The sequence below is a fragment of the Nesoenas mayeri genome, assembly GCF_963082525.1.
Source record: "Nesoenas mayeri genome assembly, chromosome: 3".
Classification (NCBI taxonomy): Eukaryota; Metazoa; Chordata; class Aves; order Columbiformes; family Columbidae; genus Nesoenas; species Nesoenas mayeri.
Genome location: NC_137544.1, coordinates 56,049,059 through 56,075,506, shown reverse-complemented (window position 1 = coordinate 56,075,506; position 26,448 = coordinate 56,049,059). Strand labels below are relative to the sequence as shown.

The 26,448-nt window shown below is 40.7% G+C and overlaps 1 protein-coding gene across 1 annotated transcript in view; it reads left to right on the top strand.

Annotated features, from left to right (window-relative positions):
* Positions 1-23,930, top strand: part of ECHDC1 (ethylmalonyl-CoA decarboxylase 1) — a gene marked incomplete at its 3' end in the record, with an annotated part of 38,719 nt that extends 14,789 nt beyond the window's left edge. Inside the window, exons 4-6 of the mRNA XM_080341420.1 lie at positions 2,325-2,377; positions 3,841-3,921; positions 23,525-23,930. Of these exons, the coding sequence (XP_080197546.1) occupies positions 2,325-2,377; positions 3,841-3,921; positions 23,525-23,930 (540 nt within the window). The remainder of the gene's footprint in view (positions 1-2,324; positions 2,378-3,840; positions 3,922-23,524) is intronic.
* Positions 23,931-26,448: the final 2,518 nt, after the last annotated feature.

Sequence of the window (26,448 nt, the reverse complement as noted above, 5' to 3'; positions counted from 1 at the left end):
ATTTCATGAAGGTGACTTTCTTCTTCTTCCCCGCCTCCCCCAGCCCCACCACAAACTATTAATCGTTTTCTTCTGTATTTATTGCACACTGTATTTTACCTCACTTTCTGCTTGTTAGTTTTCTTCTTACTCCAAGGACAGTATTAAGACTGAAAATGTGATTATTCCACTAGACTCCAGTGAGCACCTCTCTTATTCAGATAAAATACTCTGACAGTAGCTTTATGTTTCTTATCAGGAAGGTTTGAAGGCTATGCTAGCCAAGGCTCAGGTAATTGTGATTTTTTTTTTTTTTACGGTATTTTCTGTGCAGGCATTTCTTCAATGTGATACCAGTAATCTCTTTACCACCTGAGAATATGAAGACCCTTCTTTTTGCCTGCTCTGTCACAACTGCGTTTATCAAGCTAGTCTGTTGTGGCTTTAATCTTTAATTACCATTTTGGTATGAGTTCAGATGGGCAGTTTGAATGCCAGGACTCTGCTGTGATGAAGTGAAAAATTAGTTTTTCTGAAGAGCTTTTTTGCAGCTTCGTCCTGATGGTTGTAGTGTGAGAACCGTGGAAGTCCATGCCTGAGAACTGGTACCTTGTATGTTTGTGTGGTTTTGAAATTTTCTTCCTGATTACAAGTGCTAAGACAGATATTATGGAGGATTCAATTGTTCTTTAATTTGAAATGGAAATGTTGCTGCTGGTCTTAATAGATGTAGGAGGTTGCTGCAGTGATAAATGAAAGCCTCTTCATAAATCAATATGTGCTGAAATTTTCAAGCAGGCTGTTAATGTAATGAAACAGAATTCGCTGGTTCCTGTGTAGCGATTACTGTGGCAGACAGCGACCTGTCCCTAAACACCCTAATGCTGGTTGGTGTTGGCTGGAGTAGGTCTTGACAACGCCTGAATAAATGGACAATAAATCAAGTGAAGCTGACCTACTACTATTTCAAGGTCCTATGCCAAGATGTACTGAAGACTTTCTGCATATCTTTTCTTTCCCTGAGGTATGAGTCAGAAGCTTCTAATTAAGGCAGATTCTTTAGCTTGCCAGCCCCTGTAAAACTGTGCTTTAAGAATTAGTGAATGCCAATGAAGAGATGTTTGTTTGTTCTTTTCATTCCTACCATTTGGTTTTATTGGATTTTATTTGCTTAGTTTTGTTTTTTGGTTTTCTTTTAGTACATGCTGAAATTGTTACGGACAGGTTTTTTACTTCTACAGTGTCCAAACGTTTTTGTTTTTTTTTTAAAAATCTGGATTAAATGGCACATGTATAGTTCAATGTAGACAGTTTGGTGTGTTCATGAACATGGTCATACTGTGTCATTTAGCCCAGTCATTTGTCGAATTCTTGGTTGGTACTGAATGCCTGAGAAATAATATAGGGACAGGGAAGGTATATAGATAATTATTTTGCTTTCAAATATTCTCTTAGTCCTCAACAATTTGTGACTAAGACTTCTAGAGCTTTAGGTATTTACCTTGTATTAAACAACCTTGCGCTGATTTTTCTGTCATGCATTTATCTAGTTCTTGAATTAGTGTAGTCTTTTAGAAGTTGCACTGCCCTGCTGTGAAGTGTTCCACAGTTTAACTGCATGTTGTAGGGAGAAATACTTGTTTTGAACCTAGCAACAACTGCTTTTATTTGAACCCCATTAGTTCTTGTTATGAAGAGAATCAAACAAATGGTCCTTATTCACTATTGTTTGCAAGCTGATGTAAAACATAAAGGAGGAGGGAAAGAAGAATAATCTTCTTTCTGTGGGTTGTGGAGTTTTTTTTTTGTTTTGTGTGTGTGATTTTTGTTGTTGTTGTTTGGGTTGGTTGGTTTGTTTGTTTTCTGAAACGCTTTTGGCCCAAACAATTAAAAAAAAAAGTACTTGGTGAATTGTATCATCTCTAAAACTTTATGAATTTGGAACAGTAAAAAGCATGCAGTGCTGTGTGGTCCTATACAGACTTCTACAGCTCAACTTTATGGGTGTTTAACTGGCAGTGAGAAGAGGAAATTAAGAGGAAGGGATGTAAAATTTCACATCATAGAAATTGAGTTTTGCAGTTACTTCAACAGTGGCTTCGTTATAACTGAAATTCATATAAATTGATTGAGTTCTGATTTTTCTTTTTTTTTTTTAAAACCTGATTTATACTAGAATTTCTATTTGTGCATAGTGGGGTTAGGCTGGAGTTCAGGCAAGATTAACCAAAGAGAAAAAACCCAGCTAGAGTAAGTATAATGAATACTTCTCTCTACTCCATTTGTGTGTTTAATTGCTTCACATTAGGATCACTTAACATTTTTTAATTTCCTATTTTTTGTAGGATGGGATGAATATGTGCATGTTTATGCAAAACACCTTAACCAGGCTTATGAGGTAATATATTTTATTTACCCTTCTTTATGAAATAATTATAAGGATCAGAATATGTTTTGTCTAAGTCTTTAACAAGATGTTTAAAGTTAAATACGTAGTTTAAAGTATGTAATTCTGAATTGCAGACCTTGTATTTGTAGATGTGAATCAGGTAGGTATTTATGGATTTAAATTAGACCTTGACGTTTTTCAACTATTAGCCTTTCCAGAGATTGGAAGAGAAAAAAACCCTATAGGCTAAAATGTGGAGGGCCAGGAGATACCTAGAGTTAAGGAAATCAAGGCCTTCAGAGTTTTTGAAACTGACTTCTGTAACTCAGTAGAAATTTGTAGCTCTTAAAAAACAAGCAGGGCCAGCTTATGCAGCCTACGCAGGTAACATTTATTTAATATATTTATTTAATCTTCCCACTTCATAAGTGGAATGTATTCAGTTCTACCATCTGGTACTTCTGAAAAACATTTTTCTCTTTCCTTTAGATTTAGCTTCCCTTAAGAAATCACATTTCTATTAAGTCCTTGTGTGGTAGAACCTGTCTTTTTTCTGCTCAGAGCTCTTTTAAGATAAATATTCTTCACTTTCAAATAATCTATATGAGAAAGTGTTATGAGTTAACATTATTCTGTAAAACTGCCCAGGAGATTGGAGACTTAGTTAGTAGTACTGTAAGGAATCCTCAGGATCAGAATTAGAATCCATTGGTCTCCATATAAGCAAAATTGTTGGGGCAAAGCAAAGAGGAGGAAGATGTATGAAGATTATGTTCTCACCTCAAGTGTCTTGATTAAGAGGATGTTGAAGCTGTGGTTCAGGGGGACATCTATTGTAGATGGGATCAATATCCCTCAGAGAGAGCTGAGTCTGACTGTGATCCTGAAGGAGATGCCTCAAATGTATCAGAGTGCCGATGTAGGGGACTTGGTTCCCTATAGATGACAGGAAAAAGATGTCACCCTCTTCCAGTGGGTTCACATGTGCTGTGTGTTATATGAAGTGTGAGGCTGATAAGTGAACTTGGGCCCTGAGAAACTGTTGCTGCTTCTGTTAAAGTAGAAGTAAAACCCAGCCATCCAGTTCTTTGTGTCCCTTTCTACTGCTTTCTGTAGTTTACCGGCTCAGTGTAGGGTCTTGTGTTGCTGTCCTGTCACTCCTTTTTGCAGATAGTCTTTTTAGCTATAATCTGTAGCATGTATTTTTCATACATAGTACACGGTCTTTGATTCCATTTGATACATCTGTCTTCCTGTTGCATTTTGGGATTCCATATGAATTAAGGAATAATAATTTTTTAGCATAAGTAGAATTGGTATTGTGTTATTTATCCACAGATATGTAGTTATTTGAATGAGTTGGAACACTATATTCTTCCAATCCTTTACTATAGATATGGTTTGCTTGACTCCTTTTGTAATTTCTAGAAGACTAAAAGCATGAATTTCAGTTACAAAACTCTCTTATGTAGATTGCCTTTGATCAGTGTTGCGCTAGTCCAAGGAAAAGCGATTGGAGGAGGAGCAGAACTTACCACAGCATGTGATTTCAGGTAAGATTGACAATTTGAGTAGCTGTCATGTTGGGCTGATGATTTAATGCCTGCACCTATGAAATGTGGGGAGCTTGAGGTACCACTTCTACCAGGAGTCAGGGCCCCAAATTCAAAGGCATTTAGAACTGGGCTTTGTCAGCAGACATCACAGGAAAAAGGTTTGGGTTTCCTGGTAGTGCAGAGGAAAGATTATTTACTGTCCATTATACAGTTTTGATGACTGTATAAAACAAAAGCAGTGAGGAGCATTAGCAACTGACTGTGTCGTGGACCCAATGGATTAGAGTTCTCACCCCTGAGTGAGAGGTAGGAGGACTGCAAAATTGTATGCCCCCTTATATCTCTTTATGCAGCTGTCACAAGTAAAAATAAATAAATAAAACTCCATTAGTCTGGTATTTTGTGTTCTGTGTTTATTATTTATAACACAACTTAGTGCTGTGTGGTTTTTGAAATGAGTTTGAGATGCAGAGGAAAGAAAATGAGGTTCTGTCCTTGTTTTTTTCCATGCGGGTGCAGGGATTTGCCAGCGTGAAACAACTAGTGAAAACCAGAAGGCTTTAATTAAACAGGCCGAATGCAGAACAGGAACTGGGAGAAACTAAAATAATAAAATGTCACTTTATTTAAACAGTTGCTAATATGCAAACAGCCTACAGATGTAACAGGACAAGCGCTGCACACAGCCTCTCTGAAAATGAAGAGCTTTTTAGTGGAGTTTTTATCCAAGAGAAAGAAATGTGCTCTTTAAGTGGACCTCAGTGCCTGAAGTGGGAAAGGGCTTGTCCAGAACACGCTGAAAGTACTTATTCTATATTCAAAATATATTCAATATAGAATATATTCAGAAGTAATACTAAGCAAAGCAAACTAGGGCATTACACTGGTGCTCCAGGTATTGGGAACAGGCTTTGGGGAGAGGAGATGGCACCTGCATTGTCTGAGCCACTGGGAAGCCATCCTCCTTGGCTTTGAAACCAGGCGGGGAGCTTTCTTCATCTCTGCACAGCAGGCGGTGAACTGGAACCCCAGCTCTGACTGAGGCCTCTGAGCACAGGCTGTGTTGTAAATGCCAAGTAAACGTGCACAGAGGTGCCGTGTCTGACAGCTGCAGTGCTGACAGGAGGATGCACCAGGGACACACAGCAGACCTTTCTCTATCTGTGAGTCCATTGACAGACAGTGAATCCTGTTATCCCTGAAGAGGAGTTTAGGGAATGTGAGCATAATGAAATAGAAATCTTTTGGCTTTCTAAAATATGTACTCTCTACTTCAGCTATGTTGTTCGACATGCTGTGTAATTATAGTCACTGTCAAGTAGCTCTTATTTGCATGAGTTGAGCAGCTGCAATTCCTCTGATGTACTACCATAATTTTCATAATAACTACAGCTGTTGATCCATCTTCCATTACTTTGTAACACACCCATCCAGTGCAACTAAATAATAGCAATTCAGGAGCAGGAAATGGGACTTAATTAATAACAACAACAAGAGAGAAACATACTCTGTGCTGCTATTGCTCCTGAATTTGAGAATTTTGATACTGGAGGACAAAAGCTGGGGTTTTTTAGAGGACTATGAGTAGATATTAGTGGAACAGGTATTCTGTCCGGAGTCACTAGATGCCAAAAGAGGAAGTTAAGAACAGAAATCAAAGAGGTTTGTTTTCTTCCTTGAATAAGCTGTTTGGATTTTTTGGTTTTTTTAATTAATTTTTTCTAAGAACAGAATGAGTGAATTGTGGCCACTTTTAATTATAAATTTTCAAATCTACTTGTGTTTTTCACAGTTACTGCATAAACTACCAAAGTGCTTGGTATTGGCCGGAAATATTTTCTTATTTTGATCTCTGCCAGTTTGTACTACGTTAACTACACTCATATTGTTGAAGCGATTCACTTGAACCAAAACGGCTTGCGTACCTTCTCTGAAATGTGCTCTGGCAGTATGATGTACATCTCTACTGAAGCAGAGGTGTGGACAAATCCAATTTTAAGGTAGCTGAGGTGGTTGAAGTTATTAGTAATATCTTAAACCATCTTCCAGTGGCAGTTCTTGTGTTGTGTCTTACTCTCTTTTAAGCCAACTCAATTAATATAGGATTACAGAGTGCTTGTATGAACTCTGGCATATTTATTGACGATATAAGGGCAGTGATGAGAAGTGAAAGCATCTTAGATCTCTCCACTTCTGATCTGGAGAAAGAGGTCTTCTCAAATCATCTTCAGTCTTACATGCTTTATGGATTGTTGCAATATGACTCTCCATAAGAAGCAACATCCTTACGAATATCATAAACATGTGATTAGAAAAAAAAAAAAAAATCATTGTCCAGACAAGTGCAAGGTAATTAAAATCCTTTCAGACTTTCTTATATGAAAATTGAGAAGCGAAGGATTCTGACACTCTAATTATTTTTCTCAATTATATTTCTGTAAAACTGAGTGGTGTAAAACCATGCAGGTGTGAAATGTGTTTGGACAGCTGAGCTTTCTACTACAGTTTCAAGAAACCCAGACTTTTTTTGAGGTGCCACAGCTGAATATTCTCTCTGAGCCTGTGAACATGGTTCGTTGATTCTGCTGCCAAATGTCAGCGTATGTTGCAATTCTTCATGTCGCTGCAGCCGTTTCAGTGAAGTGCACAAATGACTGCGGTGTTGGATTCAGCTATGCCGTTTTACAAGCAATTGAAATGAAGTATGTATTCTGAGTCCCCTGTATGCAGAAACTTGAAGTGTGTTTTGTATTTACACAATACGTGAAGTTAAGAACTAATTTGGCAGGGTTGGTTAAGAAATTTGGACCAGAACTGTAGTGGGTTGTTGGGCAATAAGCTAACAGAAATGGGGCAGAGACAGTTTGGTGATTAATCTGTTTGTGCAATTGTCATGAACACAGGAATCTTTGAGCACAGTAGCTGCCCTGCCAGGCAGTAGCCAGAATAACGAACTTTGAATTCTGAACTGTCATTTTCTGTTTCATGTTGGTGCCTTTGAGGAGTCTTTCTGAGCCAATGTCTTTTAGACACATTTACAACTTTGAAAATTTGGTCCTATATCACTTGGTGAATGGACTTCCATTGGATCCAGGTGCTTTTGAAAAGTATAGTCTCTTCCACCCCACCTCCTTTTTCCTCTATAATGCTACTGTGGTCAGAATAGGGGTGTGCCCCTGCCATGGGAATCCCATTTAAAAGGTGATGTCTTCAGGCAGAGGATGGGTGTGCAAAGATGGAAAGCTATGCACTTTATCTTGCCATTGACCTCCAAGAGGGCTCATGGGTAGAGGCAGCAGTGTTCTCCTTTTCTTTTTTAGAAAATAAATGAATAAACTATAGTTTCTTTAGCTGTAGTTGATGTTGCACAGTTAAATCACAAAGGGCTAGTGTCATTACTCTTGTTAGTGCTGAGCAGTATCCTACTTCATAAAAAGCAGTATTGATTTGAAGAGATATTTGCTTTCTGAGCAGACTTCTGCCCTGCAGGAATGGCAGAATCAAGCTTTTAACAAGGGCAGAAGCTTATACTTGTAATTCTTCATTGATATCAAATTTGCCTGGCTGCATTTTAGTTGAATGTTTTCTATATTTTTCTGAAATATGTAGACATGCTTAATATTACATTTTAAGTTATTAGGCATGTTCCATAAAAAGCCTAATAAGAGAGACAATGAAATGCACTGTTATTAAATAGCTTTTGTTGTGTGTGTTCTTGTGATGACTTGTGTTTATTTACTTTTACAAGCATGAGTTCACTGCATGAAATGTAATTTATACAAAATGAAAGGAGCAAAAGGTAACATAACCACTACATAGATGTAGGCTCACTGTGATTGACTTTTCGTTTGTTGCTCTTTTAAAAAAAGAGGAGGTGAGGGGGAAACTGTAAAGACATTAGTGTTCTACAGCAAGCTTTTTCAATAATAGATTTCAGAACATCAGAGCACAACACACTAGTTCCCTTGGAAATATTTTGCTGTATGTAAGGATTTAGTTTTCTCAGGAGGAGATTTTAGGTACACAGGGTGCTGCTGTTTGAAATGAAGGTGCCTCAGTACACAGTAGCCCTCTTCACTGGGCAGAGCATGATATGAATGTAACGGGATGCGGCTCACATCACATATTCATGAGTTCTTGCAAAGTCCAGGCTGACAAAGCACTTTTCATTAGATCTGACTCTAACGTTGCTGAACATCATCAGGAGAAGAATCAATAGCCAGATCTGAGAGTGGGTTCTCACAGCTTCAGGTGCCTGCTATATGCTGTAGGTCAGCTTTTTTGTTAAACTATATACATTTTTCCTCTCTAAATGTGTGTGTGCCTGTATGTATATATATGTAAAATCTCCTGTAAATCAGTGGCAATTTTAGAATTCCATTGCAGTCATGCATCACTTCACGTTTTTAGAGCCCTGGAAGGTTTGTTAGTACGATTTTCTGATGAATTTTTAGAAGTTTCACATTGCCTGCCTTTAAGAAGGCTGTTCTTATTTTTGACCTGGCACACTTGACATCTGGTTAAGTAATCACAGCACTGCTAGAAATGGACTTGAGAGCTTGTATTTATGGACCAATATAGATTTTTGTCTTATTACCAGTTTTCATTTGGGTTTGAATTTCATATGTTTAAAACCTTCCAGGCAGAGGATTTTTTACATAATCTTCAGTTCAAATTTACCACTGTTTCATTTTCCTGAAAATGTAAATGACAGCAGCAAAGTATGAATTTAAGTGGAAGTTTTCTTTCTGAGGTTGTCTTTTTGTAGGGATTTACTTCATTCTGAGTTTGGTGTGCTTTTGTGGGATTCTATTTTTGTGGGGTTTCACAGAATCACAGAATGTTAGTGACTGGAAGGGACATCAAAAGATCATCTGGTCCAATCCCCCTGCCAGAGCAGGAACACCTAGATGAGGTTACACAGGAATGTGTCCAGGCGGGCTTTGAATGTCTCCAGGGTAGGAAACTCCACAACCTCCATGGGCAGCCTGTTCCAGTGCTCTGTTCCACTGAAGAAGTTTATTCTCAAATTTAAGTGGAATCTCTTGTGTTCCAGCTTGATCCCATTACCCCTTGTCCTATCATTGGTTGTCACCGAGAAGAGCCTGGCTCCATCCTTGTGACACTCACCATTTATATATTTGTAAACATTAATAAGGTCACCCCTCAGTCTCCTCTTCTCCAAGCTAAAGAGACCCAGCTCCCTCAGCCTTTCCTCATAAGGGAGGTGCTCCACTCCCTTAGCCATCTTGTTGCCCTGCGCTGGACCCTCTCCAGCAGTTCCCTGTCCTTCTTGAACTGAGAGGCCCAGAACTGCACACAATTTTCCAGATGTGGTCTCACCAGGGCAGAGTAGAGGGGAAGGAGGACCTCTCTCAACCTACTAACCACCCCCTTTCTAATACACCCCAGGATGCCATTGGCCTTCCTGGCCACAAGGGCACTTTGCTGACTCACGGTCGTCCTGCTGTTTGTTTTGTTTGGTATGTGGTTTTTGTTTGTGTTTTGTTTCTTTTTGTTGCTTTTTTTTTTTCTCTCCTTAGGAGGCCAAGCCATCTTATCCTAGGTGAATGAGATTTTTGTTATCAGCTAACCAGGTACATTTTAGACCACTTCTACCATGCAATCTTATATCCTTTCTGTTGAACATACCTATCTGCAACTGATTTGTTGCTGCACAGTAATAATAAACAGTGATAGCCTAGAAAATTGAGAACTTAGATTTTAGGGAAGACAGAGCTGGACCCAATGCTGATTGTTCCTGGGACACTTGGCTGTCAACACACTGCAGGGAAGCATTTGGGTTTCAAGGGGAATTAGTTTCAGAGGAGTATAAAAGCACTGAAATTGTCCATTATACTTGCATCTGTGAAGTGACTAATCACTACTTTAGATAAACTGCCTGCAGGTATTTGACACTCCAGTCCTGATCTTCCCTACCAAAGTAATATTATTTTTCTTTTTGTAAATACATATTCTGATAGCTCTGCAAGTTGGTTAACGTGAAGTCTGAGAAGCACTTACGTATTCCAGCCTGCTAATTCTGAGGTGGGATTATGTTGAGCTGTGGTTTCCTGAGAAGGACAGGCTGCCTGAGCAGCTCGCCTTGATATGGGAGGAGAATGCCCCTGCTGCCCATTCCCAGCTCACTGCTTATCTCTGGTTTGCCAAGGACAAGTGAAGATGCTTGTGTGAGTCAATTATTTCATGAAAAAGCAACAGAAGGGCTGGATATTTCATGTTCTTACAGTGAGATAAAGTAGTTTGTAAAAGGATGTAGTAGTGGCTAGAGCTAAGGCAGAGGAGGAACTCAGCCTCTTGGAGACAATGACAAAGAACAGGAGGGGATGGGAACACAATCTTCTCCTTTTGGCTCTAGAGCGCAGTTAGAAAACCACGGCTTTAAACTGCCTAACTGCAGAATGTTTGCCAGTGTCCCTGTTATTTGTCTCATTTTTCAGCCTTGTCACATGCTATTGAAGGGCTACAAAAACAAGAACTCATCTTCTATTTAACTATCCAGGTAGCAATATAGTTAACATTGTAGATATTGGAAGGGTAATCATCCACACTGGAGTTACTGATCATTGAAATGACCAAATGTTTCCCAAATGACTTGGTTTCCCTGGTGTAAGCATGTGTTGCTGTGTGGATCTCAGCCGACTTTGATTGTAAACATTGCCTTCAAAATTACAACTTCCGGTCTTCCCCTTCACCCCCTGTTTCTCACTCCCCCTTTAATCCAAAGCAACCAAGTATCCTGGTGAAGATTTGGAGCCCTACTGGCTGGACCTCTGTATTTCTGTTCCTACCAGGCTTATCCAAAATTGGGTGAAAAAAAAAGACTGCAGACTGTTTGAACCTGTAAACCTTGGTTGCTTCAGCTTCCTACATCTTCCTGCATTCTGTAGTTAGAAAGAAATGAATTGCTACTGCTGTAACTCAATAGTCACAGTAAGAATAAATCAAATTATAAATTCTTATGTTAAACAAATTCCTATTGTGCCTAAACTGTTGTATGTTTAAGCACTTCTAGAGTATCCATGGTCTGTTACTAGGTATTATCCTCCAGTTTTGTTTTGTGTGCTGATGTATTCATAAATAAAAGGCAAATATAGAGACTGAGAAAAACCAATAGTTACAATTGCCTATGTGAAAGAGAGAAAGATTGTAAATAAAAAGATACAGGGGAAATGATACTTGTGATGATAAGAGAATTGGTCACACTCTTAAGCATGTTTGTAGAGGATCTGTTACAGTTTGCTGAAAATGCATCTGTTTCTCATCCAGCTGGTGTGAACATACCATTAGTTAGTGATCTGAAGCTGGCTTCAGTTCCCCATCAACATAACTAGTGTGTTATATTTAAAAATTAAAGAGGTGAAGCAGCTAAGTTATTGTTTTAACTTAGAATTTTAATGTTAAATTTTCCTTCCCATTTATGCCTCTTTTTGAGGTATGTCATTGTAGGCCTTTCTCCCCTCTGTCCTCCCGCACCATCTCCCACAACACAGCAACAAAACCAACCAGCCAAAGAAACCCTCAGCACTTTTTGCTTGAGATCATTAACTTGGTATTCTGACAAAACGGCAGCATTTTATTATCATCTCATCACCAATGCTTTCAAATAAGTGTATGATCTCTCTTAGCTTTAGTCAGAAATTGTTGTGTAGGTTGTGCAGATGCAGCATCAGTAGCACTGCACACAGAAACAGCTGAATTTCAAAGTGTGTCTTGTTACCCGAGGTCTTGCAAAGGATTGTTAGCATAATGTTACCATGTATTTTAAATCCTTTAATGCTGCGCATTGCAGAAATGTGATATATCAAATCCCTCATAAAGTATTAGACCACCTCAAACCTGGCATCTCTTAGGGCCAATGTCAAGAAATGTTTTTGCTTTCCAGTCAGCTGAGTTCAGGCAAATGAGGTGATCTTTGCCTTTTTGACATCTTAGATGCCAAACTCCAAGCCAAAGTGTTGGGAAGCTCCCCCTCCCCTTTCTGTATCAACAGCAGAGATGAGCAAGGAATGTGACTGAAATGCTCCTGCTTTAAGAAACTCTGGAATTCAGTCCAAGGGAATTTCGTTCTGTTTTATTTGGTCTTGATGAACATATATGATGAAAATAAAGCTGTAGGAAACTGGAGTTTTAAACACTGGTGTACATGCTGCACAAAAGTGTGCACATAACTTAGAAAATACCATATTTTCAGTTTGAAAGCAAGCTCCAGTGTACTTTTTTGATTTCTAGATGAGTACTGGCATTCAGTTTTGACTAAAAATTTCAATTATCAAACATCTTTACCTCCAAGTGGTCTTTTTTCATTGAAGAATCTGGTAAAATATCCCTGGATCTTTTCTGGTGGAAATTTTTGCTTTAGTCTAAAAGGCATATCTGTTGTTGAAAATGTTTACTTGAATGAAATCCAAATAGCTGTAGTTCCTTTTTTGGTAGGAAAGACGCATGTAACATTTTAGATTCCCAGCATGAGTAATTTTTATGTGAGCATTATTTTGGCATTCACTCACTTTTGTATTGAGACTTTGGCAGGCTGTAAGGAACAGCTGAAATCTGCTTCGTTGGTAAGACCCAAGTCCTGTGGCAAGATGAGAACTGCACTGGAAATAAATGTGTGGGAGCAGAGATTGCTGTGGTTCCGTGACTGGGACCCATTGACACCAGGGTAATATGAATGAATTAATAGCTGGGAATTAAAAGAGGAGGAAAGTATTAGTAAGACATAGGCTGTTGGCAGGGGAGGAAAAGGGGGTGGTGCCCCACGGGTCGCTGTCGTACAACTGTGGGGAGAAAGGATCCAGGCACTGTTATACATTTGGAATGATGGGGCGTCAGTCCCACGTCATGGTTCTGGTGATTCATGCCATTTTCAGAGTTTATACCACATACTTCAGGGGAATTACAGCTCCCCAGTGTAGCTATTAATATCTGTTTTGTTCCTTTTATTCTGTGTGCTCTTAAATTGTTGTATGAGCTTTGTGTGCATTCGTAAGCCTTTGTAAAGCCGTGCTGCTCCTTGCCTGTGTGCGCACAGGGGATGTTGTCAGATCCAAGGCAGCACCCATGGACTGGTGGTGGACTCTTTATCAGTAACTGTGTAATTGTAAAAAATCCATGTCTTTCTCACTTAGAAAAGGCCTTTTAACTTTTTCTGCTGTTTTCTGGGTCTCCTCAGCTCACCTGAATGCTTGGAGTGGAGGCGAGGGAACGGTGTGTGGCTCACACAGCTCTTACCTGGTATCGCAGGGTACAAAGGGGCCACACGATGCCTTGCATGACAGCAGTGGGGGGGCTGCACAAGCCCCCTGGCCAGCCCTCTCCCAGCCCCTTGTGCGGTGCTGCCCACCTCCCAGCACCCCCAGGCCCCCATGCTGGGGTGGTACCCTGGGCTGCAGGACACCTCTGTGGGCATCATATATGGACCTCAAGAAGTATCAGCCTGGGAAATGCGGTGGATTCATTTTGTAGTTTGGCCAAATAATTTTCTTTCCTGTCACTTTGTTGAAAAATGACTGTGGGGGGGGGGAAAAAAAAAGGAGAAAAAAAGGCTTGTCTTCCTTTAATACTGCTTGTGGAGTTTTAATCAGTCATGCTTTTTTGGGCCTGTGATCTGTCATCTAATTCAATTTTTCATTCCTGTTACAGAAAAAGTATTTTTTAACTTCCAATATTCAGCTTAATTTGTCCCTTTTAGAAGAAATGTAGCTTTTTATAGCATGCTTTTCTCTCTCTGGCTTCTGTGAAGCCACAGGCGAGAAAGTGTCAAGCCTGAGGTAAAAAATTAGATTTAAAATCCCTAATCCAGGTCTGCTGGGTGAGTCTTTATCCCTAGATGACTTGTGGGAGATTCTGGTCCAGCAAGAGATTGGAGGAGCTGTGTGTGTGGATCGCAGCCAGCATCACCTGCAGGAGACTTTTGGAGAGCCCTACTTCCCTTGTCTGGTTTGAGGCTGCCCTGCGCCCCTTGCAGGGTGTTAGCACCAGCTTCTTTCCTTGTGTTTCTTTCCTTTGATAATCCCTCCTTCAAATTAACAGTCTTGCTTGACCTTCTTTTAGCCACTCTCTTTTGATCAGGGAAGTTCTTAAGACATAAACCTTTTTTCACTTCTCTGGTCATTCTTAAACAATCATGTCTGGGTCTTGCTGTACCACAGAGTGTTCTGCTGCTTTACCATATTCCTTTTCGCTGCTCGCAGACATTTTCTTAATTTTTCTCAGTGCAGGTTTTGCTATGGATGAGATGCTGGTTTTTTGGGGCATGCAGATTTCTGTATCTGCCTGTTATAATTTAACTCCTCTTATCCACCACGTCTTTTTCTGATAACAATATTGGGTTTGTGTTTCTTCTCCTGAATGGCTTCCTTTGAAACTGGTAGTCTTGCAAACTCTTGGAGTTGACCCTGTTCCTTTCAGAGGCTCATCTTCCATTGAATGTTTGAAGGTTTGGGCAATAAATTGTGGAGCTGTCCACACAGCATCACAGTATGTTTGGGATTGGAAGGGACCTCAAAAGATCATCTAGTCCAATCCCCCTGCTGGAGCAGGAACACCTAGGTGAGGTCGCACAGGAACATGTCCAGGTGGGTTTTGAATGTCTCCAGAGTAGGAGACTCCACAACCTCCCTGGGCAGCCTGTTCCAGTGCTCTGTCACCCTCACTGAGAAGAAGTTTTTTCTCAAATTTAAGTGGAATCTCTTGTGTTCCAGCTTGATCCCATTACCCCTTGTCCTATCATTGTTTGCCACCGAGAAGAGCCTGGCTCCATCCTCGTGGCACTCACCCTTTATATATTTATAAACATTAATAAGGTCACCCCTCAGTCTCCTCTTCTCCAAGCTAAAGAGACCCAGCTCCCTCAGCCTTTCTTCATAAGGGAGGTGCTCCACTCCCTTAATCATCTTCGTTGCCCTACGCTGGACCCTCTCCAGCAGTTCCCTGTCCTTCTTGAACTGAGGGGCCCAGAACTGGACATAATATTCCAGATGTGGCCTCACCAGGGCAGAGAAGAGGGGAAGGAGAACCTCTCTCGATCTACTAACCACCCCCCTTCTAATACACCCCAGGATGCCATTGGCCTTCCTGGCCACAAGGGCACAGCGCTGGCTCATGGTCATCCTGTTGTCTACCACGACCCCCAGGTCCCTTTCCCCTACACTGCTCTCTGATATGTAATTTCCCAACCTATACTGGAACCTGGGGTTGTTCCTGCCCAGATGCAGGACTCTACACTTTCCCTTGTTAAATTTCATCAGGAAATTTCAGCTGATGTCTGTTTAGCAGTTTCTGCTCTTATGTGCCTGTGTTCCATCTCTGCCTCCAACTCTTCTCTTGTTACTTCATCTTCCCCTTTTTTGATCTAGGACTCAAATTTTCAGAATTTTAGCATCAAACAAATTTTTCGTGTCGTTAGGTGAAAATATGACTTTATCATTCTTCTGCATTTCATTTGACTCTGGACAATATGAAAAAGCAGGACAGAGTCACATTATAAATGGTTATTTTAAGGTTTCCTTTGAAAAGTGCATCTCTCATTGTTTAGGTCCCCTCTGAGGAGTGGCCTGGGATTTCCCAGCCACCCCAGAAGAACAGTAACTCTTGTTCAAGAAAATACATCTGTAATTAGGGTCTGGTTTTGGATCGGATTTTGACCCTAATTCTTAGGGCTCCATAAAATGCATTGGAAAATCTGACAGGAAGGCAGAAAGTCAGGTGGTAAAGGCAACAGGCTGGGGAGACTTGAGGTATTTTTTTCCTAGAGTACTTTATGTAAACCTTGATTCTTATTTTGTTGTGAGTGGGGGGAAAATGGATGCACTGAGAGTGTTACAGAATAATTCAGTAACTATAAATAAAATTCCGTATAATCTCTAAGGCAATTTGAAAAGAGCTGTGAGAAAAGAGAGCTCTCACGTTGGTGAGATTTCTTAGGCTGGCCTCAAACCTACTCCTTTGACACCGAGTTTTAAAGCATGCCTAGAACACACTGTATTTGAGAGGCTCAGTAGGTTTATTTTATTTTGTTTCTTTGGTATAATTTTAATTTATTTAAATCTCAAGTGAAGAAGGTGTATTCTTTTGGTTTGATTTAGTCACTGAAAGCCTTTCAGAGGGCTACTTTCCGATGGGTTGATAGTAGCTGGACCTACTTCTTTCCGTTGCATTTGTGTAGTAAAGGTTACAGATTAAAGCTCATAAAGAGGAGAGATCATTAATGTGCACAGTTTTCTCTTACCCTGTTGAAATTTAAGATTGCAGAGCCGCTTCATGCAATTGTATCGAAGACATGCGCAAGGTTGGTTCCCCCAAATTCTCTTAAACCATTTTGTCTTCATTTTTATATTCTTTAATTGTTTTATTTAGGCATCTCTCAGGTGAATATTTGTGACTAAAGGACTTTCAGAAAGAACAAAGGTTTTGGGGGTTGTTTTTATGATGCTGGTCTGCACAAACTCTGTCTAAAAGCATGTAGGACAAATCCTTAGTTTTATTGGTTTTACTGTATTATCACTTTGAAAGTCTCGCTTCATGTTGCCAGAGCTCTGAAGCAGCAATTGCTGTGATGACTAATGGTTTTATTCTTTCTTTGCATAGGGCAGAAACATGAGAAGCTCTTCATGAGAGAGGAGCAGGGGAATTAATACTAGCAAGCTGTGCTGGGAAAGCACAGGGCAGTCATGGCTGGCTGATATCCACTGCATTGTTATAGTCTGAGAATCTGCTAAATATTAACATAATTAGCAAGGAGTTATTTATTAAATGTATAATTGAGACTTCTTGATTTTTTTAAAGCATATCCAATTAATCAAATGAGATTGAAAGATAAGTTAAACTATGACTAACACTTCTCAGGATGAATCTACTTCTTAATATTTTCAGAGAATTAGGGTTTTTTTTTTGGTGATAGAGGGTGTAATAAGATAGCTGAATTTCAGAAAAATCTTTAGCTGTTTTGTCTAGATAATCCATTTACAGAGTACCTAGGTAATTAGTTGAATGTGTAGTGATAAAGAGACTGATGAGACACTGCACTGCATAGACAGATTAATTAGTCCCAACTTGCTTTTTGGAGGAGACTGTCTTATTCTTAAGGGCCTATTTCTAACAGCATCTGTCATGAAAATTGAAGTAAGGCCTGAAAACTGCTCATCAGCAGCATTGCTGACTAGCTAAATTATTTTAGCATAGTACTGCGTATTTCTTCTGCAGAATATTCTTCCCACAGTACCTTGCTGCTTCAAAATTTATTTTTTTTATTGCAAAAATGACTGGTTAATGCACTTGTTATTTTAAAGTGAGTTTCTGTAATAACTAGGGAAGGCTCGTGTGTTGGAATATTGAACAAGGCTAGAACTAGGGGTTTTTTAATTAAAAATAAAACCCTGTACACTTTGCAATTAAATACTACTGAAAGTACTCCTAGCCTTTCCAGTAAGATTTATGGTCCTAAGAATATTTTGAGAGACTGAATACTTATGCAGGTTGTCACTATTAGAACACAATGTTGTCATGCAAGAAACTGTCAGTATTGAGGTTTCCACGCAAAGTCTCTGCAGGCACAAACTGCAGCCTTTACGTTAGTCAGTACTCTTAATTTTAGGTTTTCTGTGTCTTTGTGAAGATGTCAAGGCAGTGGTTCATATTCAGGTCACGTTTTAAAGGCTATACTTAGAAATTACTTTGGTTGTTAAAAGATTCTTGAGAAGGCAGGGATGAGTTTTGTAGCAAATTGCCAAGGAGCAACAGTCCGGCTTGCAGGGCTGCCACTTGCCAGGGCAAGACACCCTGGTGCCCCTGCCTGAGCCAAGGAACTGGCTGGCTGTGTTTGCAGCAAAGGGGCTGGAGGCATCAGAGGAGACCACCAGGACTTGTGGTTTTGGTCATGGCAGGTACTCCCAGCACGTGCTGCAGCCACTGATCGATCATCAGTCTGCTCAGCCCTTTTGTTGGCTGAAGACCCTTTCACAAGCTTCCATCTCCTCAGGCACAGATGGACTTCGACATTTGTGTGCCGTGATGGACAGTACAAGAGATCATAGCTATTCAGATCCTATAGATGTACTGAACCCTAGATGACTATAGTAAGGCTTTTGCCTCCAATGAAAGATTCAAGGTGACTTCTCTCTGTTATGGAAATGCATTTTCATTTAACTACCCACTTCTACCTCATCTGTGTTTCAGATGCCCACTTTAAAGCTTTTTTCTTTTTTTTTTTTTCCCCAAAGCCAGAGATGTGATGTGCTGCCTAGAAGATATTACTTGATTTGTGTGATGCACTGGACCAACCTGAAATAAAGGACTTCTGTTTAATCATAAATCAGGGCTTTTGTGGTACAGATAAAGGAACAGGTAGTTTAGTTCTTACTTTGATGATACAAATTCAACAATCAAAACTCTACCCTGATTTGTTTTAACTTATTCTAACATCCCAGCTGACTAAAAATATCCCATCTACTGCATGTGTTCAGGAGCACTTTCTGTGTAAGAGCAGCATTTTTATTTTTTTGGTGGGTTTTACATGCATCAGCACAAGGAAAAGGGAGATTAGATGACCTGTATAAGTCTCTATCTGCTGCCCAAGTCATAGTCACTTGCTGCAAGAACCCACCACCAATACTGGGAACTTCTGTGCCCCTTGGGATGCTGAAGAAGTGTAAGGAAGATGGAGTGAGACTATGAGGTGCAGTTTGCAGGTGAAGTGATGGGTCAGGGACTGTATTTTGTGTGTTGAGAAGGTGCAGAAAGAGGACAGGGAAGAAATGGACAACAGACTGGCTTTCTTGCTCACTTCAGGTCCAGCATGGATTTGAGAGCTGCTACTGTGGTAGATGATCCTGGTAGCACTTGTCAAGCAAAGTTACAGAAGTCTAAATTAGTTACACCTGAGCTTGAGTCACTTGCCAGCAAAGTTATAAAATTTTCATGCCCACCTTGCAAAACACATTCTATTTGCATGGTGAACACTATCCACAGATAATGTCATACCTGACCTGTAACAAATTCTTGAACTTGTACTCCCCAGCAGCATGTATTTAAAAAAACTGTTTTAGCCACATGTCAGCATAGCATGGCTACTGCTTAATTTGGCAAGACTTAATTAAGCTGATATCATGTTGATGAGTGCGTTAGAAAAACATATATGCTGGAGAAAGTGTATGACTGGATTGTGCATCAACTTTGTTCTTTCTGTTGTTGTTGGCCCTTGGTAGCTTTCTTTCTGTTACTATTTTCATGGTGTTTTTCTTTTTTCTTTAATGTTTCTCTTTGCGTAAAATAGTTGTGTGTGTGGTTTGGATGGCTGGTGGAAAGCCTTTGTCACCAATACTGTGTTCTTGAGTAGTGAGTCAGCCAAAGATGCCGGTGTGGCTGTGACTGTTGGTTTCATGTATCTGGATGTCTTCCATCTCTGCTTTGAAAAATCATCTAGTTGTATATGAAATTTTCTTATTATTTCTATAACTCTTGCTCTACAGCATATTAAAATTATTGATGTCTTTTAAAAAAACTTTGTTTTTTGCGTATTTTTCCACTTTCTGATGGTTCGGTCGCCTCATAGATAGTTTTACTAAAATGTATAGGAGTTAGCAGATTTGCTGAGGGAACTTCCTATGATGCAAGGCATAAGCTTTGCTTGTTACTTATGTCGACTGGTGGTTTAAGAGGCCAAAGTATCTGTGGGGGGAGATGAAAGTCATCTCCTGCAGCTCTGGCTGCCCTCTCAGCATGGCCATAGCTGAGAACCAGGTGCTGCAGGCCGATGGTGCCGGTGGCTGTCCCCATGGTGTGCCAGTCTCACGCCAGCTACACGGAGAAGACTGGAAATCAGGAGCTGTGTCCTTACCTGACACTGGCAGTCAAACAGGGATGAGAACAAAATCCAGATTGCTGATGACACATTTAACATTTCCGGCGTCCTTTTTTTTCCACCATGGGTTTCAGAAGCATAGTAGGAGGACCTTTTAAAATGTATAAAATAGAGGATGGTATTTGTCCATCTCCAGTAAACTTAGTTAGTGCCTTTACCTTGTCAGGATGTTGAATATAATTCAAACCCCAAAGTCCAGGAAATGATGAGGTAAGGGCCGGCACAAACCTTAATATAATCTTAATTCTGCCCAAGGAACTGATTATACATATTGAAACAGTTCAGTAACAGGAGTACTATAAAAAGCAGGTATGAAAAGCTGAGAAAATACATTTTTGTTTGCATTTTGATCTTTCATTGTATATGCTCTAGCTTCAAGTAGCTGGGAAATAGTTTAGCAAAGGCAAGCATAGCTGTTAGCTCACAGCACGCATCGCGTTTGAGGAAGCAAGTGTACCTGTTTAAGGATGGGATTTGTTAGGTTGCCTTGTTAATGGCAAACAAGGTGTGCGTTGCTGGTGATGTGACATGACAGTAGTTTGTGGGCGCAGTGAGATGTCACGGCGTGAAGGAATCCTCCGATCAAAGGTGGAGGGTTTGTAACATTTAGCAGATCTGAGAACACTTTAGAATGTAGAGCAGGAACATTTGCTGTAGCTCTCATTTGCTTTAGATAACTAACCCAAAATCAGATGTGGCCCATGGTGGCTGTGCTTTCTTCCTAGGGGTGTTGTAGTGCTTGTAACATGGAAAAATAATGTCCTTAAAGGTGTTTTCAGCTGCGCTTTGGTGCTTATATTACCTTACTCTCTTCTTTCCAGTTTAAGTTATGAAGATTTTGCTAGCCTTCATATTTCTGAAGGATGTTTCTCTGCTTGTTAAGGTCTTTAGTTACTTTGTTACATTAATTACATTTAATATTGTTTCAGCATTGTCATGTCAATTTTCTTCTTTTTTTAGGACAGGGAAGGCATGTATCCAGGAGCTTAATGGTATGACCTTCCCCTGGGCTACTGGAGACCCAGTTTTTAATTCTCTTGACCTGGGAGACAAGAACAGGCATACTGAGTCAAATCGAGGTTTACTTTGTATTAATCTACTATTCTGGCTCAGGTGGGGCCAGTAGTAGGTGAATAAGGTGTAAACAGCTCAGGAACAGAATGGTACTTCTGTCTTTTCAGCTTTTTTATGTCTGCTTCCTTGTGTTTAATAATACTTAATGTACTTTCCCTACACTAATTCATCTAATGGGACGTCATATCTTGGAAAGCCGAGTCAATTCCTTTCATAAAATAAAAAGGAAATATTTATGCGAGGCCACAGCTGGTGATGTTCAGAGGCTGATCCCAGCCTGGCTTGGCAGCAGTATATGCCTCTTCAGATCTGAGCTCAGGTCTCAGTTGCTTCCTTGAACATGGAGACTTGGAGTGTTGTACCTAATGGAGAGTGTGATGGGTGGTTTCTGTAAGAAATGGTGTGACTTCAGGAGAGTATTCATAGTTGAAAGGGCTGAAAAAACATAGATACCTTTCTTAAGCCTGAAGGAAATCCAAGACTACCTTTACACCTTCTCCTGATCACCACTTATCTCTCTTTCTGCAGAGCTTGTTCAAAAGAGCGTTGCAGGGAGAGGTGAATCCCAAAGAGATCGTGAAAGTTGCAGCCTCACAGTCTCTCTGTGGCTGTAGCTGTCAGTCATTTGTTTTCCTTTTGTTGTGTTTGGTTCCATTGTCTCAGAGGGAGGTGGAAACTGTGCAGGGCAACAGAGCCTTTCCCACACACTAAATGTTTTCAACTTTTTTTCTTGTTGATACTCATGGATCAGCTGTGCTAATATAAAATTTGACTTCCCATGTGAACTTCCGAGTGCGTTGACCCAGTTTCCCAGCTGAGTCCATACACTGCCCTCGGGGTGTCTGGAACTGTCCTTAAGGCCTGAACCCAGGTGCTTAGGACAGTCTTGGGTTCAAGAAAGACAGCATTGTCTTGCTGACCTGTGGTGGCTCTTAGGAGACTGCCTACAGATTGTCTAGCATCAGATGCCTAGCTGTGTATGGCTACTGTTTTAATACTTCATATCGCGCAGCACAGCTAGAATTAAACCCTTAATAATGTTTTCATTATTGCTTTCCCAGTGGGACACTGGGTGTCAGCAATTTGCAAAGTAAGCTGAGCCTGTAAAGATGTTCCGGAATACTTGCAGAGTCTTCCTTGTGGAGAGACCTGAGCTCCCTAGGATTTGCTGGGTTTGGGGAGCACATGCTGATGTTAGCTAAAAGCCTTTCCTCCCCTGCAGTATTCTGCTCTCTTCCTTTTGTCACACAACCTTCCTCCACTATCTCTACAAAAAGGCTTTCATGCAATCTGGCGTGTCAGCTGTTGCCTTTGTTCATTGTGTTGGGTCTGGGATAAAGCATAAGCTCTTCAGCCCTGGTGCTTTGTAGCATGTCATGAATGCTGATGGGGCTCTGGTTAAGAAGAAAGTAATCAAGCAAACTTACAATTAACAATAACTAAGCAGATTTGGGAGCACTGAGTTCCTAGAAGTACTTGCATTTTTAAATGTTTTCTTTTTCTTTCCTCTTGAAGCTGTTCACCTTGGTATTTTCATCACGGAAAACTGCATTGTTAGGAAACAGACTTGTGTGTAGATCTTAGTATTACATGATTTATCTTCAGAAAGCCAATTAGTGGTTGAAGCAAAAGCTAATCTACTTCACAAGTATAGGTTACATCCCTTTTCTTATAAGCAGTAGCAAGCAGCCACACTGCAGAACATCACCTTAAGAAAGAGCAAGTACTGTTTTGCTTCTACACATCTTTTCTATATCTTTCTAGAGGCTTTTTCCACTAACCAAATGTATGTCAGTGTGAACACTGTGTGGAGACAGTACAATCGACTGCAGCAGAGCTCCTCCAAGGAGACAGCTTAATAGGCTCTAGGGTGAGTTCTTAAATAAGGGAGGTGACAGACTGTAGAAAAGAAGCGAATGTGTGAAATCTTTGAAAAGAGGAATGTGACGCTATCTTCTGGAAGGGAGCAATTCTATTACTTACTGTAAAGCATAAATAGAAAGAAATTCTATTATAGGTTGTGAGCCATAAGCAGAGCATCCATCCTGACTTCTCTTGAGCGGACTTCTCTATATTGAGAGGTTAGAAAATCAAACTCGGATGGACCCTCTAAAGTGGGGCGGGGAGAGGGAAGGGGGGAAGAAGCTGCTATAATGAAGCACCAGGGTGCTGACAGAACCTCTCCAGCACATCTCAGTATTAAGACCACGATCCAGCCACTTGAGAAATAAGTTTTGTTCATTGGTTTATTTGTTTTTTTACCCCAAACCCTGTTGTTTCAGGCATGAATTAGCAAAGCAGTATTGGCACTGTGATTAAGTGTAATGTGCGCTCTGTCTTTGCAATTTTGTTTTTGAATACTTTTTAGAACTGACTTCTGGCTACAGGTATCAGTGTGGGCACTAAGCATCTTTATTTATGGCAGCCAACGCATCTCATTTTGAGAAGGGCCAAAAAGCTGCAGTTTAAGGCAGTAGGCAGTGTAAAAACTAAGATACTCCAGCTGTGGCTGTAACCAGGATGCTGTCGAGTTGCATCAGCCTTTGGAAGCAGAGGGGAGAAGATATAAAATTGAGTGCAGACAAGCTGAACACAGAAGTCGATGCCCAGATTGACCTCTGTGTGTTTCTTCTTCACCGACAGGTTGATGGCGCCCGGGAGTGAAATTCGGTTTGTCCACAAGCACATGGGTCTGGTGCCGGGCTGGGGAGGAGCTGCCCGGCTGGTGCGCATGGTCGGCAGCAGGGCCGCCCTCCAGCTGCTGAGCGGGGCTGCCAGGGTGGATCCCCAAAGAGCTTTGTGCCTTGGGCTCTCAGAGGAGACCTTGTCCTCTTCAGATGGAACCAAAGCGTTGGAAGAAGCCCAAGTTTGGCTGAGTCAGTACACAGAGGGTCCAGCCAGCGTGATTCAGGCTGTGAAAAAGGTGGTGACAGTGGGAAGAGAGCTCCCACTGGAAGATGCCCTAAGGACAGAGAAGGACATTTTCGGAACTGTATGGGGTGGGCCTGCCAATTTGCAGGCATTGGTTAGAAGACCAAAACATAACTGACAGTCAATGCATAAGAAATGTTCTTTACCTTTTTGCAAACAAAGCTTTCACTAAAGCAGGCATTAAACTGAAACATTTAAGGACTTGTTCATTTAAACTGGCATTAACATTCCTGTCATTCACATTTGGTGTGTAACCACAGAGAAATCCCCAGAAGATTCTTTACTGTCCTAATCACCCACTGAATGGAGATTAGTGAAATTAGTATGTAAAGGTAAATACTGTGCTGAGAATAGAACTATAATTCTTTTGGAATGAGGTTGAAGATTATTTTCTTTGGAGTTAATTTTGTTTTTCTAACTGGTATGAAAATGAATTGCTTGAAAGATGAGTTTTATTTATTTGCAGAACAGGTGCATCTAAAGCTGCAAAAGATGAGTTCCCCAACATGAGACTGGTGTCTTTAAGCAGCTTTGAAGCGATGATAACTGGTGAGATGACATTTTTTATTTTTTCATCTCCAGTCAGTTCTTTGTATAATTGTTGAGGAAGTATCCAAGGATACTTCAGTTTTAATGATGTTTTTTTACAGGAGAAGCTCTAACTCTCTGAGGAGCCTATTTATAGCCCTCGTTCACTGACACTAATTCAGGTCTTTAAGTGCATTTAGGTGTCTTCTGACTGCTCGAGGAACCAGCTACCTACATACGCATTTGTACATTCCCATAGCCTGAACCTGTGCTGCTGAGCATGTGCAAAGCTGCTGATCTGATTCTTTACATAGAATCTAGTTGAAATCTTGGAAGGCCATGATGCATCGTGTCTGTAGATGGGATGTTCTTGACTGACTGGGTGGTCTGAGTACTTCAGCATTCCAGGAAGACTTGTGTGTGGATCTGTCTACGTCTTCTTCTGAGGATTTTTACTGGTAGGGCATATTTGGGCTGACCAGAATCATACAATAGTTTGAGTTGGAAGGGACTTTCAAAGATCATCAAGTTCTACTCCTAACTGGAAGATTTGGAACTCTGTCTCCCCTTTATACCAGTGACTGTGCAAGTAGTTAGGCAAGTGAGTGGAGAGGGTCTTCCCTTTAGAAATTATAAACTGACACTGAGTCCCTTCTTTGGCAGATGATTCTTAAAATGAAACATCTGTGAGAGCAAAACCAAGCATGTGTATCCATGACTGATAGTTTCCTGTATTGTTGGTTGGGATGCACTTGTCTCTAAGTCTAGCAGGGAGTGTGATCTGAGCCGAGGACCCAAGTACTCCAGGGGAGGATGTTAAGGAGGAAACTTTGGGCTATGTGCCACTGACATCCATTCTCACTCTGACCAGGTATAACTAACTCTAGATGCATTAAACAAGCTCTCTTAGAAGGAAATTCCTTGGATGGAAATCCATGCTTTGATTTCTACAGTATGGCAAGATTCCTGAGTTTCAGACAGTGAGGTAACTGTACATATGTTTGGGGATCTTGGGACAGATCGATGACAGGACTTAGACCTGTATTGGCTGTGAAGATTCTGCAGCTTCCAAGCAGATGCTCCACTCTGCTGGAGATGTTTTACTATATGGCTTTCACAATGGGGAGTGTGTACAGCTTGAAGCAACCAAAAGAAATGCTGAAGAAAGGGATGTGTTTTGAGCTGGCACCTCAGAGGGGCCTTGGCCCTGTTGATCCTGCCTGTTTGCCTTCACACCTGAAGCTGCTGCTGGAGGAAGATTTCAAATCTCTTTTTTCCCAAAATAAAGTTCAATTTTTACTTCCGGGTTAGAGAAGAGACAAGAATAGGAACATGGAGAGTGAGCAGTGTTTTGGTTTGTGCCGCTTTCCCCTCTTTGCCCCTTGTTATCTGATAGCTCAGTTGTTAGTCCCTGGTGCAGCTGGATTCTTTCCCCTGCTCTAAAGGACTTCAAACCCAGGACTTCTGAAGTGTGGATGTTGTAATACAGTCAGGCAGTACTTGACTGTTTAGTCATGAAGCTGTTCTGCTTTTCATGAAGTTCCTCAAGACTTAGGAGGGATTCCAGACTGCCAACATCACTGAACCTTCAGAGTTCATACTTACTCCTGTCCATACTTACTCAACATTTTGAAGAAAAACACGTTGTCGTGAGTCAGAAAAACTGTGGTGAGGGCAACTGATTATGTCTTTGCTAGTAACAAGAATAAATTTGCCCTTACTAATACTGTCGTCATGTTTTAAAAATGGATGTGAAAATTGCTTGGAACCCAAGCAAGACCCTTAAATCATGGTGGGTTTGTTTGTTTTTTTTCACAAGTGCCAAGCTGTAAGGCTTATTAGTGTATTCTGTACACCGGGTGATACAAATTTTAAAGAGAGGAAGTTGTAGCAGAAAAGCAGAATCTGTTTTACTTGCATGTTTTGAACGCGACCCGTGCTGCCAGCAAGTGAAACTCGGTACATACACCTCTTGGGGACCTCTTTCTATTTTGATCTGTAGACAATGAGCTTACTTCTCATTCCAGCAAATGCATTTTCCCAGCCATCCTCTCCAATTTGTCTCAAAGGCCAAAGTTTGCTTCTAAGAACAGGACAAATAATTAACT